This window comes from Chelonoidis abingdonii, chromosome 17 (genome assembly GCF_003597395.2).
Source record: "Chelonoidis abingdonii isolate Lonesome George chromosome 17, CheloAbing_2.0, whole genome shotgun sequence".
Taxonomy (NCBI): domain Eukaryota; kingdom Metazoa; phylum Chordata; order Testudines; family Testudinidae; genus Chelonoidis; species Chelonoidis abingdonii.
In genome coordinates, this window is record NC_133785.1 from 35,103,238 (window position 1) to 35,123,422 (window position 20,185).

The 20,185-nt window shown below is 43.0% G+C and overlaps 1 protein-coding gene across 38 annotated transcripts in view; it reads left to right on the top strand.

The window, feature by feature from the left end:
* Positions 1-20,185, top strand: part of MAGI1 (membrane associated guanylate kinase, WW and PDZ domain containing 1) — a 526,245-nt gene that overhangs the window by 442,546 nt on the left and 63,514 nt on the right. For 22 of the 38 annotated variants that reach the window (XM_032764470.2, XM_032764488.2, XM_032764506.2 and 19 more), the window contains 5 exons: positions 3,744-3,832; positions 4,647-4,739; positions 8,353-8,415; positions 10,941-11,123; positions 12,404-13,024. In XM_032764470.2, the coding sequence (XP_032620361.1) occupies positions 3,744-3,832; positions 4,647-4,739; positions 8,353-8,415; positions 10,941-11,123; positions 12,404-13,024 (1,049 nt within the window). The remainder of the gene's footprint in view (positions 1-3,743; positions 3,833-4,646; positions 4,740-8,352; positions 8,416-10,940; positions 11,124-12,403; positions 13,025-20,185) is intronic. The other 16 variants (XM_032764557.2, XM_032764594.2, XM_032764604.2 and 13 more) reach the window with 1 other exon arrangement.

Consider the following 20,185-nt stretch of genomic DNA (forward strand, 5'->3'; position numbering starts at 1 on the left):
GTACCAGATCAAAGTTAATTAATGAACTGTTCTGCACATGGAGCCGGGGGTGTGCTTCCCGGCTTGAGGAGATGCACTTCTTTTAGCTCTCATCAAGCTAGTGCACTCAAAATAGCAACTCGGCTGCAGTAGCATGGGCAGCAGTCAGTGGTGGCACGGGCTAGCCATTCTGAGTACAAATGCATCCAGACCTCATGGGTATGTACTCAGGCACCGAGCCCAATCCGCTGCCTATGCCCCTGCAGCTTACGCTGCTACCAGTTTTGCACGAGTATGTCTCCTCAAGCGGGAAATCACACACCCTAGCTCCAAGTGTAGGGATACACTGAAAGGGCTTGTTCAGCTGTATTACTGCAAGTGGTCTTATATAGGGAAGAGGCCTACTGGGATTGGAGCATTGGGAAACCTCAGAGTCTTAACGTTCAGTGGCCTGAATTCCTTAATGAATGCATAGCTAGAAATAAAGGCAAGGAAGAGTACTGATCTCTAGATGCCTGAGACCCATTCTTGGCAAAGACAGAATTTTTTTTAGCTGAGATCCATTTATTCAAAGCTAGAATGGGTATGTGATTAATTTAGCAATTTCCTTAGTAAAGCAGTATGATCAAAATATGCTCTCATAAAGCAGATTACTGTTTCAATTAAAAAAAAAACCCAACAAGAAATGAAAAATGACAGTGCTTGTGTAATCAAATAGTAACCATAAAGGTTCCTGTATTGTATTGTAAAGAATTATGAGTTTAATGTAACTCTCTCCAGAATTTGAACAGCTTCCTCTTTATCTAGATGACAGATCGCTCCCTTGGGAAATCGGAGAACTCAGTTTTGTTTCATCACTGACCCTATAAAATGAATTTTTAATTATGAGTACACTCCTGTCTGTTAGGATGGCTTAGGATAGCCTTCAGAATAGACATGGAATACAGATTCTATCTGCTTTGGCTCATTTTTGACCCCACCATCTGTGGCTTGGGAAACAAGGTTTAGCAAACTGTATAATTAAGGCCTGACATTTATTTGCCAGAGATATCGGAGGTATTTTTCATCTATTAAATGTCATGCCAAGAGGTCTCTTTCCAGCATTTCCAATGCCACTTTGCATATGCATGCCCATTAATTTCGGGCCACTCCTTAGTGTGAGATTAAATAGGACTGTAACAACAATGTGATATAAAAGACCATTTTATTTAATATCTATCATCTACTAATACAGGTATAAAATAGATTTCTCTCTCTTACACAAACACACTTATGTTCTGTTACACTGCATGATTTTCATTTCATGAAAAACTTAATTGATACCATTTTTTGGAAACCATTAAATTCTTCACAGCTTTCCACTGATACATTAAATTGACAGTCTCTTATAGAATTCATGAATTTGTTTTCATATGCTTATTAGATTCATTAAATCAACAGTCTAGCATCAGGCTTATTTAAAAAAAAAAGTATCCTTTTTGTGAACCCAGTAAAGACAATTCTTAGTGGAACTCTGTAGTGAAAGTTCTGCAGTTATTTGCAAACAGCTGTTTTGAAGGTAACTATGGAACTGTGGAAAGGATTTCCAGACAGCAAAACACACTTTCTTAATGGTAAACTTTTGTACTGGACTGTAGTTGAATTTTAACCAAATACAATTAACACTGACTAGGTGCTTAAAGCAACATGCTTGAAATTCACAGATAATCATTAGAGAAATTGGATATACGTGTTTTGTCTCTGCGCATTAGGATTTTTAAGATATTCATCTCAGTAGGTTTTATACAAAGAGATGCCATTGTGTAAAGAGTAACTGAAATCATCCCTATGACTTGTGTGAAAATTGCACCTGAATCAGTATATTGATGTACTGAAGTTTCTGATACAGATTTTCACTATTTTGTATTGTCTCTTCCAATAGGTGTATTTTGCTAGTGCTTTACCTATCAGTTTCTCAGTAGAACCAATCAAGTGAATACTATCCCTGGTGATATGTCTCCACAATTGGCTAATGTTTTTATGCTGGTCGGACACGTAAAAATCACCATGCTTTTTCCTACCTTTGTCATCAGTTCTCCAAGTATTAAAACAGCTGATGATCCAGCAGAGTGCAGCTCTGCAGGTGATTTCGGCTGGGTCTGTGATTCAGAATAAACCTGAAATATTGAGTCCATACTATGCCAGCCTCTTTTGAAATAGAACTTATTGAGGTTTGCAATGCGATTGATTGCCTACAATAAGTGCAGCACATTGTAGCTCAGTGCTGGATTGGTCTTTTTCACAGTTCTGTTATCATTTTCATAAAATTGCTAATGACCGTTTGCTGTCAACACATCTTGCTAGGCTCACCTTGTGCCATCAAAGCAGAGGGCAGCTGAGAATTGCCCTAGTATAGCGAAATTGTAACCTACCATGAAACTGGAATAACTGGTCCCCTTCACCCTCAGCATAAATATTTAAGGCCCGAAAGGAAGACTGGGATCGCCTGGTCTGATCTCCTGTAAAGCACAGGGCAGAAAATCACATGGATTAATTTTTGTATCAAGCCCTTCTGTCTGAGCTAGAACAGATCTCTGAAAAAGGTATCCATCCAGTCTTGACTGAAAGACTTTAAGTGATAGAGACTCTATCACATCCCCAGTTAAGTTGTTCCAATGGTTGAGTACCTTCCCTTTTAAACATCTGCCCCTTGTTTCTAGTCTGAATGTGTAGATGTTGCATCTGATATAGCGGGTGATAGGCATGGGTGTGTTCCTGGCCCGTGTTGGAACACAATGCACTCTGACCTGTAGAATGTCCCTCACATATTATAGAGGAAGTTAAAGCAGTTTTGTGACTCTGCTAAATTGCATAGACAAGGTATCTCAAGATCAGGAGTGCAATAAAGATAGCTCAGATACAGCTGTGTGTGTGAGAGAGGGAGGGAGTTCAACATGCCTGAATATTGTGTTCAACGCACTGGTTAATACTTTTTCTACTGAATCTAACTCCATTAAGGAGCTGTCTAATTCACAGGTCTTGTAAATTCCAGCAGAACTTTAATGGCTTCAACAGATTAGCAGTTCTTTAGCAATTTTGTGGTGCTGTCATTTTTTGTATGGGTTTCACAAAAGGGTTAACTATCCATCTGGTGCAATGCATGATGCATAGACATTAGGAGTTTCTACACACATTTACAGGTAAGTAAGCTTATTTTGTAGCAGATTGGATTGATTTATGTTGGTTTCAAACCAGATTATTTAATAGTTGCTAATTCAAAATACTTCTTGTGCCAAGGTCACACGTTCCCCTTAATTCAGTCTGTCTTGCTGCCCAGATCTGCAGTGCAAAGCTTTGCAAGTATTTTTCACCCATCATATTAATATTGTGCATTGATTAGATAGCTGATACCAGATTTTTTTTTTAAACTTCCCTGAGCCGGGGAATGACTGCACCTCTGGGAATCTGATTAAAGCAGGGACGATGTAGGTCTGTCTTTTAACATGTAGTCAGACAGGGCATCCTTTCTGCCTTAATCTCATTTTCACAGTTAAACTGCTTCTTATTGTAGTTGAGAGAATTAGCCATTCCTGCTCAAGATGTCACAGCAGATAAGTTGTGCTTGTTTTCCTAAATGAGCGTTTGGCACAAGTCGGTGAGTGTTTCACCATATGCCTGGCTGTTCGCTTTTTTTGCCCCCTTTGTCTCGGGAATTTCAAGTCTGGCTGTCATTTTTGTTTGCCACACAAAATGTTTCCTAATTTATTGCTCTCTTTCTTCTCCAGCCACATTAACAGGAAGACACAATATGAGAATCCAGTTCTGGAAGCGAAACGGAAAAAACAGCTTGAGCAGCAGCAACAACAACCAGAAGGTTGGCACCCGTAGAGAGCACTATGCTTGAAAGATTTGTTAACAGAATATGCGCTCCCTTGAGTTTACAACCCCGCGTGGACGTAGTTGTCCTTCATTAAAATACTTACATTGTGATCCGTGTGATTTTAAGGGGTGGATTATACACACAATGAGATATAAAGGGGCATGTAGTTTGCGCTCTTACTAGAAAACTGAATAGCACGAGGCAAAGGAGAAATGATCAAATATATTAGCACTTAATGGCTTCAAATCTCTGAAATGGGGAGAAGTTTTTAACTACTTTTAACTTAATTCTGAAAGATTGGTCAGTTGCAGAGCAAGCTTGCTTGCTCCCCAGGAATTATAAAAATCGACTTGTGAGTCTGAACTATGATTTTTTTTTCCAAGAGGTCATTTTGATATTTGGCCTGGTACTAATGAAACTTAAAGAAAGACTAGGGAATAGTATTAAATACGAATTAAACTCCTTTTTACATTTATGCTAAGAGTAAATTCTGGGTGCTGCAAACATGTTCCACATCAGTCCGTTATTTCATTATTCTGACACATTTTTGGATTATTAAAAATCATGTAATGCAGCAATAACACAGAAATGAAATAGTCTCAGCCATGTAGAATGCAGGTATGCTGTGAAGTTTCTGCATGACACTTCGATTGGCTACATCCCTCAGAACTCACAATGCAAATCCACATAACCAACATGGCCTCCTCCACTTTTCAGTCCTCTCCTCGCTTTTCTAGAAGGTTTAGTCCTACCCAGGTGGGTGATTTTGTTCCATTATAGTTATGTTTTGTATTTTTTCTATCTGTAGAATGGACAGAAGAGCATCCATCTCTTGGTCCACCGGCTGTTCCAAACCATGCTCCAAACACCCAAGAACCAGTTCGAGAAGCACCAGTACAAGGTAACATCCAGTAAGGTTTTTCCATTATAATGAAACTAATTTTGCCTCCACATTTCTTCAGAAACAGGACCTTCAGTAGTAGTGGAGTGAGGAGACACAGCATCAATTTCCTGAATTTCTCTAGATTTTGAGAACTGTGCGTCTTACACAGAAGAGGACAAAAATGAAAGTGGGAATAGGGGTGCCTCTTAGAGAGCGGATTTCTGAAAAATCTTTCTTGCGCGCATTTCAGGTCTTTCAAAAGATACTGAAAATATAAATTAGAATTTTAACAGATTAAAAGCAAATTGTTTACAGTAGGATATAATGGGTGTGTGCAAATGCCTATGGAACTCAGCCCCTTCTTGCAATACTGTGTGGTTGAACTATGTTAGAACACGTTTTGGCTGTCGTTATTTTCTTGCCTGTATGGACAGGAAACAAATCTACCAAGAATAAAGTGTGGTTCTTATAATAATGCAGGCTAACGATATTTTATGTTATAATCTGATCAGGTCAGAATGGGATAGGTGGTGTGTGGGTGGATGTTACTGCGGCCAAAGCTAGTGTATAATTGTTACCCCTGTCAATCGCTAAACATGAGCAAGTAGGCTGAGAGTGTAGTGCAAATTAAAATTGTTTGACACCATTGTCCTCCTAGAGCTGGTCAATACTTTCTGATGCCAAAACAATGCCTACTGTGTTTGCCACAGTTTCACAGCACACTATTTCTGACGTGCTCATTAGCTCTGTGAGGCTTGCTTACGTTCCTGCACAAATAGCCACTTGAGTGTCTCACGTTTAGACTTGCCTGGAGAGGGTCCCGGCAGAGAGGTGAGTTGGTCAGTGTTTCCTTTTACTTCTGTGTTGTGAAGCTTTCCATGCCAGAAACGTTTTGGGGAGACCATTGTAACGTGGCTGATGAGGGAGCTGTGCTAGTCAGAGAGCGGGGCAGGGGTACTGACACTCTAGATATCTCAGTAACTGAGGGCTTGGAAGGAAAAATCATATCCCACTGCTGGGATTATTAAGTGGAAATTCCATGAGATAAAATTCAATGCGTTCCTAGAGCCTCTACAAATTTTTCCTGTGTAGGCAGCTATCATAATGCCTATTGCAACTGAAGCAAAGTGCTCTCCATAAAACGCACAGATATCAGCTCCACTTCTGCAAATCCTCATGCACGTGCTTCCGTTTAAAATGAAGAGAACTGCTGTTGTGCTTAAAGGGAAGCAAGTGCAAAAGTGTTTGCAGGGTCAGGACCTTATTTACTGATGCCATTTCAATGCTCACGCAACATTCTGTATACGTCCCGCTACTCCTGGAAAAGTGGCTTGTCAGAACCATGCCACCGGACAGGAAGATAAATGCTTGGAGCAACATGAAGGACTTCATAAAAGGGCTGCAGCATGATCTGAAACTTGCTAAAGCTCAAGGCAAGATCCCGAGGTGAGAGCCTTCCCCTTACACAGCCGGCCATGGATTAACTAAGTCCAAGTATCAACAGCCAGAGTCCCCTAGCAGCCTTAATTGTGTGTAACTCGAGCTCAAGCCTTGCAGGTTTGTCGCTAGCACCGTAAATCATTCTCTGACTCGAATAAATAGGTAGTGCAGTGTGCTGCAGGTGTTATGTACTCGTCCCTGCAGAACAGGGTGAGCCATGCTGCAAAGCAGATGCAACCTGAGGGCAATTAGAATATAATGCAGTCACCCAGACTTGCAAAGGGAAAGCCATTGGAGGGCAGAGGTGAGGTCTGGTGCAGCTTCTTGGTCAGTGGGAGTGGGGAATCATCGTTATCTGAAGCTTCAGGAGGAACAAGGGATCCAGCAGAACCACAGGACAGCGAATCATGTTGGACAAGGGCGACCATACCACCCAATAGAACCATCAACGTCACATCTCTCCCTTATGCCTTAAGAACAAAGCAAAGGCTGTCCAAGCTGCTGCATATTATAATAAAGGGGAACTGATCATGTGGAATGTAGTTGAGCCAACCAGGCTCCTTCGTAAGAGCGACCATACTGGGTCAGACCAAGATCCATCTAGCCTAGAATCCTGTCTACCGACAGTGGCCAGTGCCAGGTGCCCCAGAGGGAATGAACAGAACAGGGAATCATCAAGTGATCCATCCACTGTTGGCTATTCCCAGCTTCTGGCAAAAAAAAAAAAGGGCTAGGGACTCCCATCTCTGCCCATTTCTGAAGTCGATAGAAATCTTTCCAATGATTGTGTCAGTCTGTCAATATAATTGTTTCAGTAATTAACGCTCCGTGGCAGATTTTTAATTAAAATGTTAGCTTCAAGCTTATTTAAATGTGGGGAGAAAATAAACAAGCAATTTGGAGCCATTGTTTCTGTGCTCTGCAGCTTATATTATAAGCAACGAGCAAGAAGAGAATCTTGAATCTATCATGAGAACTGTATTTTTGTCATGATATTTTTTTTAAGACTAAATAGGGTGTATTTGTCAAAGCAAGAATATGCCTTCCTGGAACGGGTAGAATGGATTCAAGTGAAAAGAAGAAACAGCTGTCCATCCACTGGGATGGATTCTGTACTGCTTCTCATGGGTCGTGCCATGTGGCGAGGAATGCACCAGGTGCAGGCAGCCTTACTCTGGATCCCTATGCACTGTGCTGCAGTCTGGGATAGCCCAGAATCTCCCATTTCCTTCTGTTCCAGGGGCGGTGGTGGGGAGGAATGTAGGGCGATATCCAGTAGCTCTGCCATTCTCCTACTCCAGTGGAAGTTCTCCCCTGGCCTGTGGCAGTGCCTTTACACGCCCTCTACACAACTAGAGTGGCATAAAGTGCCCAAAACCTATTGTTTAAAAAAATATATATATAAATATATTTTTTAATACAGACTTTACCTCCCATGTGGGGCATGAGAGGTAGAATGCTGCGCTTTGACTCTGTATGCAGGGCCGGCTTTAGGAAGTGCGGGGCCCAATTTGAGCAGTTTCAACAGGGCCCCGGCAGGTATGACTTAAAAAAAAAAAAAAAAAAAAAAAAAAATGTAAAAAAACATGTGGGGCTTGTACTCATTGGGTTGTGCTCCGAGTCTTCGGCGGCACTTCGGTGGCAGGTCCTTCACTCACTCCAGGTCTTTGGCGGCACTGAAGGACCTGTCGCCGAAGTGCCATCGAAGACCCAGAGCAAGCGAAGAACCCGCTGCCGAAGTGCTGTTGAAGACCTGGAGCACCGCCAAGTGTGTAAAAATTACAAAGCGCCTCTAGCCAGGAAGGGATTCTCACTGGGCACAGGGCCCGATTCGGGGGAATTGGTGGAATAGGCCTAAAGCCGACCCTGCCTGTATGTAGTCGGTTTTTAGCTCTTATCCTCTTAAATTTACTTTAAACATAAGGGTTTAGGGTTACTTTGGGGACCTTTACTCAGCTGATCAGCCCCTTCTGCTCTGGTGACATTACGTGAAAGCTCTAGTCTCCCGGTCGCTTGGATAGATGTTCACCAGCACACTTCCTCACAGCGTGTGCCCTCGCTTGCACTTGCCTCCTCTCTCTCGCTCACTCACACCCATGCCTCCTCTCTCACTCACGGCAATTATTTCACTCTCACGCTTGCTCGCTTTCTTTGGGAGAGATCAGCTGAGTTGCCCCCTCTTTCATTTCAGGCTCTGCTGTCTGGGAGTGTTGCACAGAGCCCGGAAGAGCAGCAGCTGCCATTCGGCAACTTGGTGTGTAGCTTTGTCTTTCGGCATCCAGTTATAAAGTTCATTGAGAGTTAAAAAAATGGACCCCCCTCACCTCCCATTGCAACCAAGAGGTAGCCTAAAAATGCTGCTATTAGCACGATGTATTAGTATACACAAGAATCATGTTCTTGTGTTTCAAAGAGGCTGTGAGGCGAGTCATTACCTCACATCCTGCTAACATTTTCTGGGGGGAGAACACTTTTTGCACACCTGAAACACAGCGGGGGTGGGGTGGGGGGAGGTCATATCTCGCAAAGCAAATAGCACCCTAGAGATCTGCCTTTCAGAGCAGAAACTTGGTGATGAGTTCTTGAATGCACGCCGGCATTCTGATTATAATGCACATCGAGCCCTGGCAATCCTAGAGTTGTCAGCAGGGGTCTCAGTGGTACAGCTTTTTCCCTCTAGAGACCTGAGTAGAAAACACTCACAAGTGCGGAGATGTTTGATCTCCTGGCAGCAGAGCAGGCAATGTGACTAATTTTCAGAACCCATGCAGTGTCTTTTACATGGACCCTACCTCCACAGGACATTTTATTTATTTATTAAACTTTTAAAACTCTCCTCACTGCATAGCATGCTCCCAGGAAGCATGGATAACGCCCCTCCAGCACAGCCAGTCTGGCCTTGTGATTCCTTTTGTGGTTCCCACTATCATAAGGCTAACTCCCAAATCTGGACCTCAGCATCCAGAAATCTGGGTGCCTAGCATGAACCTCCAAGCTTAATTACCAGCTTGGATCTTATCTCACTGCCACCAGACAGGAATTGCAGCGCCTGCCTGGCTCTGGTCCCCCAAACTTTCCCTGGAGGGACCCCAAGACTCAGAGACTCTGAGTCTCACAACAAAGGGAAATAACCCACTTCCCTTCCCCCTCTCTCTCCCACCCAGACTTTCCTCTCTGGGCTAACCTGGGAAGTACTGATGCAATCTCTTTACATCACATATACCAGATGTCTCCACTATTCCACAAAGAGACAAACCCCAAATACAAGGAAACAGAAAAAGATTCTATCTCTCCTCCCCCTCCACCCAATTTCTCTGGTGCTGCAGAGCTTTCACCCTCCTTAGATCTAACACAAAGAGAATTTCCCTCCCCTTCATTCCTTTAGCCTACCCAGAAGGAAAAATAACTCAAACAAGTTCTTAAAAGAAAACTTTATATAAAAAGAAAGAAAAGACATAAGAATATAATCTCTGCATCAAGTGACAATACAGGGCTATTTGCCTATAAAAAATATATGACATAAAACAGTGTCTGATTCAAAAAGATACTCCAATTTGGAAACTTCCAGCAAGCTACACACATTAAATTACACCTAAAACAACTAAAAAAGCGCTATATTGTTTTCTATCTGTACTTACAATTTGGAAACAGAAGATTTAGAAATAGAAAGAACCTTCTTCATAGCGGAGAGACAGAGCAAAAGACACAGACCTCAAAAAATTCCCTCCCCTGAGCTTTGAAAAAATCCAGTTTCCTGATTGGTCCTCTGGCAGTGTTTGTTCTTGGTGTTAACCCTTTACAGGTGAAAGAAACATTAACCCTTAGCTATCTGTTTATGACACCCACACACCACTGTTGATACTGTTTCATGCACATCAGGCAGAGTGTGGAGAGGAGCATGAGTCAGAGAGTGCTTTGGCTGAGCAGGGCAGCATCTGAAGAACATTGGAGTTAATATATAGAGGAGACTGCAGGGTAGGGGATTATATCAAGGAAGCGAGATCCCTTCACAAAGCTTGCTTTACTTTTGGTGCAGTTAGGGATGAAAGACCGGGGTGGGGATGAGGGGGTCAGGGGCCTTATGGACAGAGTAATATGGTCAAAAATTTGTTTAGCTTTCCATTCACCCAGAAATTCCCACAGCAGCCTGCCCTGGCAGGCGTTTGCGCAGTCTCTAGAACTGCTCAAGAAATTACCAGTGCTGAGATAGCGGAGGCATTGCAAGTCAGGTTTGAAAAGCACTGGCAGAGCCATGAAAGGCCGCTTAGCACAGAACCTGCTGCCTGAGGCGAGTGTTACAAGTGCCTCGCTTTCATGAGCTCTCATTTCATCCGTTGTTTTTTAAAGATATGACATTTGCCATTACACGTGTTTTTGTGCTTCCTAAACTGTCTCAGGAGAAAGAGCTAGTAAATATATCCAGATTGTCTGTGTATTCCATCTCCCACCATCGGTAGCCTATGCACGTTACTGCATCTGTTTTAAAAATTAAAATATATACTCTGCCTTGAGATGGACACCCACAATCAATAAGCAGAGGGCCAGATTCTGATACCATTACTCACATGTAGCACTTGACTCCATGAGTGGTCCCAGTGAAGTCAATGGAGTGGAGTAAGAAGCTAGTAAACTGGAGTAAAATTGCAGATCTGTCCCATTCTCTTCTGTGCATACACACAAGTGTATCTGTCCATAAAATTGCTAGCATAGGCTGGGGAAGGAAAACGGGATAGAATATTTTTCTAGCATATTTATGGACTTTCAAAACTTCCTAAACAGGAAAACCATTTTTCACGCGAAACCCTTCAGAGCTGAAAGGGAAGTTCATCCACACCAAGCTGAGGAAAAGCAGCAGGGGGTTCGGCTTCACTGTGGTCGGAGGGGACGAACCGGATGAATTTCTCCAAATCAAGAGTTTGGTGCTTGATGGCCCTGCTGCCCTGGATGGCAAAATGGAGACAGGTAATGACGCTCTGGGGACAAAAATTAAAAAACACCCCACTTTGCGCTTAACAGCGGCTGATATCTGAGGTTCTCAGAGTTTTAAGACTCATTGTAACGCTCTGAAATCGATAAGTAGTATTGTCCCATTTTGTAAGTGGAGAAACTGGAACACAGACCAGCTGAGGGACTTTCTGAAGGTCTTGTAGCAAGTTATTGGCAGTGTTGATACCAGATCTCAAGAGCTATCGTGTCCAGTGGTCTGCTCTGACTGCTAAGCCATTGATGCTAAATCTTGGGGGAAAAGAGGAACCGCGTCAGTTTCTAGTGCAGTCCCAGAGAGCCACCTGACACTGCGTGGCAATAGGCACTTTGGGATGCATTGACAGCTCCTAAGGAGGAAAACACCTCAAGGGTATTGTGTGGCTTATTTTGCACCTCTCTGTGATTCCTTTTCATCTTGCCCCTTCTTCCTAGCGACTGCCAAGAAGTGGGAAAATGGCTGTTCTGCCCAGTCCCTCCTGCTGCTCTTCATGTCTGGAGACATCCCGGGCCGTGTCTGTTTTTTCAGTAGTGACATTAGTGCATTGCCTACGCCAAGTGCTACAGGAAGCAATGGGGGTGGGTTTTTTGCTCTGACTAGGCAGAGTAGGAAGAGACAATTGTGACGTGACCCATGCCTCTGGAGCCACTGGTTGAGCCTCACTGCTTTAAACGGCCATGCCTTGCAGCTACAGTATAAAACAAATCATAACTTAAAATCAGTACTTAGGCGTGAGACATTTACGTCTGAGACGCCATTGCACCATATTTATGTAGTCTCTAGCTGCAATCATTCTGTTTTTATTCTTCATGTGATCTCCATTGTGTTTCTGTCATATGTCAGCTGTATTAGTGTGTGTAATAGCAAGAGCTGAGCTTTGCAAAAACTATTAAATGGGCCATATATTGTCATTTTGCTTGATTTTTTTTTTAATAAGCCAAGTTCTATTTTTCTTTCCAAAACACTTTTGTATGTAAAAAATTATTCAGTGACTCTTTTGGATACAGATTGCTGTCGCTCACCTCAGCACAGCTACTCTTGTCCTTTGCTGAGAGGCAGGAGTATTTAGATAAAGTATCTGTGCAGATGTTTATGCCGGTACAAGTCTATCAGCAAAGAAGCAGAGTGGTACCCATTGTTCAGTGCTGAGAAGAGTCCATTGTTAATGTTCTGAAAAGATATTGGGGTATTAAAGCAATGAATTGACAGTGTATGTTGTTGTTTTTTTTGGTTGTTGTTTTTTTTGTTTCATCCATAGGAGATGTTATAGTCAGCGTGAATGATACCTGTGTGCTGGGACATACACATGCTCAAGTTGTAAAAATCTTCCAGTCCATTCCCATCGGTGCCAGTGTGGACCTTGAACTGTGTCGAGGTTACCCTCTGCCCTTTGACCCCGATGACCCCAATACAAGCCTGGTGACATCTGTGGCAATTCTAGATAAAGAACCGATCATTGTGAACGGGCAGGAAAATTATGATTCTCCAGCAAGCCACAGTAGTAAAACGGGGAAAGTAAATGGCTTGAAGGAGCAACGGCCAAGTAGTCCAGCTGAAGTGTCTTCAAATGGATCCCATGGTTACCCCAACGATACTGTTTCTTTGGCTTCTTCTATAGCAACACAGCCTGAACTGATAACTGTACATATAGTGAAAGGGCCCATGGGCTTTGGTTTTACTATAGCAGACAGTCCTGGTGGTGGGGGCCAAAGAGTGAAACAAATTGTAGACAGCCCCAGGTGCCGAGGCCTAAAAGAAGGGGATCTTATCGTTGAAGTGAATAAGAAGAATGTGCAAAACCTCACTCACAACCAAGTCGTGGATATGCTGATTGAATGTCCTAAAGGAAGCGAAGTCACATTACTTGTGCAACGAGGAGGTACGTCTTAGGGGTTTGTTTGTTTTTTAAAGTAGTTTTATCTGGAAGGCTTGCAGTCCTAAATCTTTGTAATCCACCCAAGTTATAAGATGTAGAAATTGACTACCTCTCACGTTTTCTCTTATTATATATCATATATTAAAAAAAACATTTTAATCCATTTTTGTTATGGCAGGAAATGTATGTGTATAGATGCATTATACATAACATTTATATGTAATATTAATATCTATCTGTGTCTTTTAATAGCAAGTGTTCTGATTAAATCAGAATTTACATCATAACCCCTGTTTTCATATACTGATAAAAGTTTGCCTCTGGGACTGAAACTTTCTTTGGATTTCCAAAGAAATTGTGGGCAATTCTTTGGTTGTTTTTTGGAAAGTGAAGAGGGCAGAAATAATCCATAGTCTTCTAATTTTTTATTTTTTTTTAAAGCTCAACAATAACTCAAAAATATCCAGGGAAAATCACCCGCCAGACTTTGAATGTGCATAGTCCTCGTTGCATGACCAGCCCTTCTCCGGGTGAGGGATGGGCCAAAAAAAAGAATTTTAAACTCAAAGTTTTAAGCAATTGAAAAATTACTTCTGAGCATGCTCAGTTGACATCTGTTAGGAGTTTAGCGATCCTGATGAAGTTTCACCTCTTTTTTTGTGTCTTGGCAAAGCACAGTGTCCCAGAAAGGTGCTGGGACAACCTCCACTGAGCAATAGTAAGTCACAAGAATAAAACATGGTAAAAATGGTTCTGGGTGTAGTGAGCGTGTATGGGAGAGCATACACTTGGGCTTCTAATTCCATAAGTGCAAGGCAAAGTGTAATGAGGAGAAGTACGCTAATGAGACATTCCCCTTGTAGGTCTCACTGCTGCTGGGAGGCCAGAGTCACTTGGTGACTGCACAGCAGCTGTTGCTGCCTTCTTAGGGGGGGTTGACTACACTGCAATCACCAGGATGCCTTGCAGCTTGTGGAGACCGACCCGAGTTAGCTTTCATCTCGCTAGCTCAGGTCCTGGAGCAGTGAAGCTGCAGCAGCCTGGGCTTCAATGATGACAAGCCCTGTGTGGAATTACCCAGGGTTCCAGGCAGACTTGTACAGCCCCATGCCGCTGCAGCGTCACTGCTACCGGGACTTGAGCTAGGTGCTCATAGAAAGCCAGTGTCCTCTGTGCTCCCTGCACCACACACCACTTTTTTACGTTGCGCATGTCTGCGCCGCCATTGATGCCTATACCGGGCAGGGTCAAGCTGTCAGAGATGAGCTGCAGGGCTAAAATAAGCACAGAGTTAAGACCGTAAATATGTGCTGAATGCCGCCTCCTAGCCAAGCCGTGGGGAACATCTGGCACAGGAATACTTCTCTACCAGCCTTCCAAATGGTTTGTAGTGGAGTCAGCATCAAGCCAGCAGGGGCTAGGGAATGTCAGTGGGGAACAAGTTGCTTCCAAAAAGGTGTACTGGATGGTCCTGCCACCACATACACACATGGCGAGTGCAAGTGTGTTGCTGTACTTGATTTCATTTGCATTTCAGCTCTCCAGTTGTTTCCCATTAATCAGCCCCTGGTAAAGAACGTGCTCCATGTAAGGGTGTAAATTAAGGCCCCTGCTAACACACAAAGTCCTTTCATCCCCTTGCAAAGTCTCTTTGGCTTGCAAGACTGGGATTTTACTTTGCATGTTTTGAGTTTGCCAGGACAGGGGGTGGGACGGTTATTAGCGGGACCTACGTTTTCCAAGGTGATTGGTGATTTTGTGGTTGCTTGTCTTGACACCTTGTGGGGGCCAGTGTTGAGATGGTGGTGAGTGCTCATCCATTTCTGAAAATCCCAGCACCTGTCAGGTGTCTGAGATTCATCTCTTGTGAACTCAAGCCAAGGGTTCTAGTGCACAGATTGAGCAATGAATGAGGGCTGTAGTAAAATGAATACTCTCCTTCCCTTCTGCCTCAAAAATTTTATTGAATTTTATATTTTTATAATAAATTAAAAAGTAAGGAAAGGAATATATTAAGACGAGTTCTCTAGTTTTATTACTGGTATCTGCAGAATCTGAGTAATTTAAAATCACTCTAATATTCAGAGCCTTTAAAATACACCATAAGTCTCATGTTTGATTTATGTATTTGGTAGAAAGTTTCTCCAATTACAGTTGGAAAGGAAACAGCAGATATTATTAATCTTCCTGGAAAGAACATAAATATCTCTGTTACCACTGTACATTAGTTAGTCGAACTGTGGCCGACGTTCAATCATCCTTCTTTTGCCGCTGGGGTATAATGAGATGGTTTGATGAGGCAATCAAGGTATTGAGTTTTAATGGGAAAGTAAATGGTCAGTCTACTGCTAATATTAATGAATCTCTTCTCTACCTCATCTTTTCCAGCATGCAGATTGATTGATGACCACAGATAGCTGTGGAGTTGCTATAAGTGTCTCAAATTTTGTTCCAATCTCCTGACTTATCCCTGTATCTAGAGGCCTAGTTGTCTTGGCATTTGTATCTAATTGCATTGTATTTGCAATTCTGAGTTGCAGGTTGTCATAGTACAGAAGCTTGAATTTGTTGTGACCCTGGTGCCCAATAAATAATTAAAATGAGCTTCTTTCCACATCAAAATGAAGTTTACCCTGAGAGGTTGCTAATCATGGTTCGTAAATTTAGCAAAATATAGGGGAGGAGGGATAGCTCAGTGGTTTGAGTTCAGTCCTTGAGGGATCTGGGACAAAAATCTGTCTGGGGATTGGTTCTCCTTTGAGCAGGGGGTTGGACTAGATGACCTCCTGAGGTCCCTTCCAACCCTGATATTCTATGATACAGTAATTCCTCACTTGAAGTCATCCCAGTTAACGTTGTTATGTTGCTAATCAATTAGGGAACATGCTTGTTTAAAGTTGTGCAATGCTCCCTTCTAAAGTTGTTTGGCAGCTGCCTGCTTTGCCCACTGCTTGCAGGAAGAGCAGCCTGTTGCAGCTAGCTGGTGGGGGCTTGGAACCAGGGTGGACTAGCACCCCCCTATCAGCTCCTGTAAGTTCCCTGTGCAGGTTAGCAATTGCAGCTATCCTTCCCCCCATGGCTCTTGCCCTCTGCCTTGGAGCTGCTCCCCGAGCCTCCTGCTTGCTGTTGGGGGAAGAGAAAGGGGGGGGCTAATGTCACAATGTCCTCCTTTCCCCACTCCTACACCCCACTTACCCCTTCTTCTCCATATAGAGCAGGCTGGGGACATGGAGGCAGGGTGGGAACAGGAAGGGAGAGAGAGAGCACGAGCCTGGAACAGCAGCTGCTCTCTCAACTTTCTGATCCACTTAAAAAGACAATGCATTTAAGAGTGGGTCAGCTTATTTAGAGGAGCAGTGTGTATCTCTCTGTCTCACACACACAGGGTGTGTCTGTCCCTTGTCTGCCATGCTGTCACTCCTCCCCTCCGTTCCTGCTGCCTTGTAGAGTGAGAGGCTACATTAACAATGTGTTAACCCTTGAGGGCTCAGCCCAGTGCTAGTTCATCATTTAGCACAGGGGTTCTCAAACTGGGGGGTGGGGCCCCCCAGGGGATCATGAGGTTATTACATGGGGAGGTCATGAGCTGCCAGCCTCCACCCCAAACACTGCTTTGCCTCCAGGATTTATAATGGTGTTAAATATATAAAAATGTATTTTTAATTTATGGGCGGGGTCACACTCAGAGGCTTGCTGTGTGAAAGGGGTCACCAGTACAAAAGATTGAGAACCACTGATTTAGCAGCAAGGCATTCCCTGGGAAATATCCCACCCTCTTACACCCTCTAACTTCACCATCTCAACCAAGCTTCATAATCATCATAGCTGTGAACAGTATTAAGTTGTTTGTTTAAAATGTATACTCTGTGTGCGCGTGCGGTGATGCATGTGTGTGTTTTTAAATATATATATATATAGTATATATATATAGACACCACACACACACACGACACACGAGTATAAATATTGTGACAAAGTTCTCCCACCTTGAGTGGGTCCTGCGCTTATCGGTGGATTTGTTCACCTCAGTGATTCTTCCCAGTCTGGATCAGCTTCCTGTGTTGATAGGAGTTGGTAGTTGGGGGAACCGGCACCTACTCTACTTCTGGGTTCTACGCCAGGGCCTGTGGATGCAGCTGTCTGAGTGCCACTCCTGTAAAGCTCGCATGACAGATTACAACCCAACTGGGCCTACTTCCCGATGGCTCCTCCACACGCTTCTTTATCCTCACACAGGCTTCCTCCTTGTGTCTTGATAATCTTTGTCTCCTCCATCTTCCGGCCGTACACTCTCTCACTCTCAGCTCCTTGCCTTCTTGCTCCCAGCTCCTCACACACGCTCCTTCTCCTCTGGCTCCTTCTTGCCTGACTGGAGTGAGCTCCTTTTTAAACCCAGGTGCCCTGATTAGCCTGCCTTGACTGGCTGCAGGCGTTCTAATTAAAGTAGCTATCTCCACTGCCTTCTAGAAAGATCTTAATTGGCTCCAGGTGTCTTGATTCACCTGGAGCAACTGCCATTTGGTTACCAGGGTACTAGGGATTTGTGTAGCCTGGGGCTAACATACCTGTTTCTCAGTACTTTACTGTAGCCATCTGGCCTTGCCCCATCACAATATATATAATATATAGTTTTTTGTCTGGTGAAAAAAATGTCCTTGGAACCTAACCCCCCCACCTTACGTGAATTCTTGTGGGGAAATTGGATTCACTTAACATCGTTTCACTTAAAGTCGCATTTTTCAGGAACATAACTACAACATTAAGTGAGGAGTTACTGTATAAGCATGAGACTATCTACAATGTGGAAAACAGGGTGTCTGGTTTAAAAGTTGGAGAATGTAATTAGCTAGGATGCACTGTGACTATGGTGTTTAGATCCGATGGACTTCGATCCTCTCTGCAGTAACTTTACCTTGCATTACCTCTGCCAATTCCTTTATCGGAAGTGCCTGCCCTAGACAACGTGCCGCTATTTATTTTGATCTGATTCCAGAAGTGTACTTGGCTCCATTCTGTGATAAGATCCTCCATGCCTCTTGAAATAGTTCCTCTCTAGGTCTCTCTGCTGGCCGTCCTTTCCTCCTCCTCCCTCTGGTGTCCAGGGAAGAGAGTGCTAGGAGAGCTTGCCATTAGGCATTCTTTTATTAACATAACATTTGCATTCAATCAGACTTTGCTGGAATCATCCCCATCACATTGACGCTCGTGTTCAGAACTGTCCAAAGGATTTATCAGTAGTGATTACTAATCAGGCAGAAAAATATCAGAAAGAGATGTGTAATCTATGTGAAAAGCTCAGCTCGAAGCACTGGTGCACTCCCGACAATTATGCGTAGTTGTTGAAATGCAAAGCGCATAGCCACAGAGAGTGGCTTGTAAAATATTTACTGTAATGTAGCTTCAGCTGAAGCTTTGACTTCCAGAAATTAGATGGGTTGTGCCAACCAAGTCTTGCAGTTGTTTTGAGAGAGGAAATACAGGACACTTTGTAAACAGTATAAAGTTGAAACACCTATTCCCTTAGGATTTTAGCATTGTCTTGCAGTATTTGCACGTTGCAGTATTCTGCATATGCACGAGAACCTGAAAGTGAATCTACAGAGAAACAAAAGTGAAATTCACTCTCTCTCTCTACTTTTCATGCTTCAAGGAATTCAAAAACTATACAGGCACTACTACTTATCTAGTCCAAAGTCAACTGTGAGTCTTTGCAGGATCGTGGCCTACAATTGTACAAATTATTTCAGTTTCAGTAATCTTGAAGTATTGTTAATAATCAAACAGTAAGTATAGGACATTTTTATTTTAAACGTTGTTTATAACCTGACGTTGTCCTATTAATATTGAAGCTTTCAAACAAATGAAATTCTTTCCTTGAATTTGGTGCTTCAAAATTGATTCAATACTAAAAATGTTCATTCCATATAGAGTGACCAGATGTCCTGATTTTATAGGGACAGTCCCGATTTTTGGGTCTTTTTCTTGTATAAGCTCCTATTACCCCCACACCCTCATCTCGATTTTTCATACTTGCTGTCTGGTCACCCTAATTCCATGGAATCCCTTTTCATTAAGGCCTTGTCTACATGAGGAAATTGACTGGAATAAGCTATTCCGAAATAGCTCTCTGTGTGGACTCTCTGTTCCATTAATTGTTAAAATAGCTGTTCTAGTTAATTTCCTGGTGTAAGTAAGACCTAATATCCAACTCTGAGAGAATATTTGTCTTATTTATTATTCCTAGTTTTAGAATGACCTCAGGTTAGGGGGTTCAAAGCAAGATACAAATCTTTCACCTTCAGATCACTGGTTCTAATATAGTCGGGTGTGTAGTTACCAAAAGTTGTTACTATCTGCCTGGTATTACGTTACTTATTGTTGAGTGGGGTTTTTTGTAGTTCTGACTGAACAGGTGTCCGCCACCACACAGCTGTCCCAATTAGTCCTTATCTGTACCCTGGTTGGTGTAAAAGCAAATGATAAAATGGGTCTGGAGTCTGATCTACGTACACCTCTCAAAAATTCATCCTTCTGCCCTACTCCAAGACAAGGGTTAATGCTCAGCTTAACTTCATGAGTAGATAAACAGAGATCTTCAGTTTCTAAATAGTCACCACTAGCACCAAATTCACTTCTAATTGGAGATGGAGAGCTACCTGAGAAAGGAAGACCAATCATTTGAGGCGGTCTGGCTGGGGTTTCAGAGCCAGCTGAGGATAGGCAGAAGATTTTGAAGGTTACAGCAGGGAACTGTATAAACAACACTTATCTATCTATCTTAGAGTTTTATACTGCCACCTATCACCATAATAATGGAGTGCCTTCCCTATAAAATCAATGGCAACAGCAAAGTCTTTGGCTGAATCCTCAACCAGTAGTGCTACTCCTTTGGCCCAGGATTGTGCAAGGTACTGAGTAGCCTCAGGCCACGTCTACACTACTGGATAATATCGAATTAGCTAAAATCGGTTTTATAAAACTGATATTATAAATTCGATTTCATGCGGCCACACTAGGCACAGTAATTCGGCGTTGTGCGTCCATGGTCCGAGGCTAACGTCGATTTCTGAAGCGTTGCATTGTGGGTAGCTCTTCCGTAGCTATCCCATAGTTCCCGCAGTCTCCCCCGCCCCTTGGAATTCTGGGTTGAATCATTATTGTCGC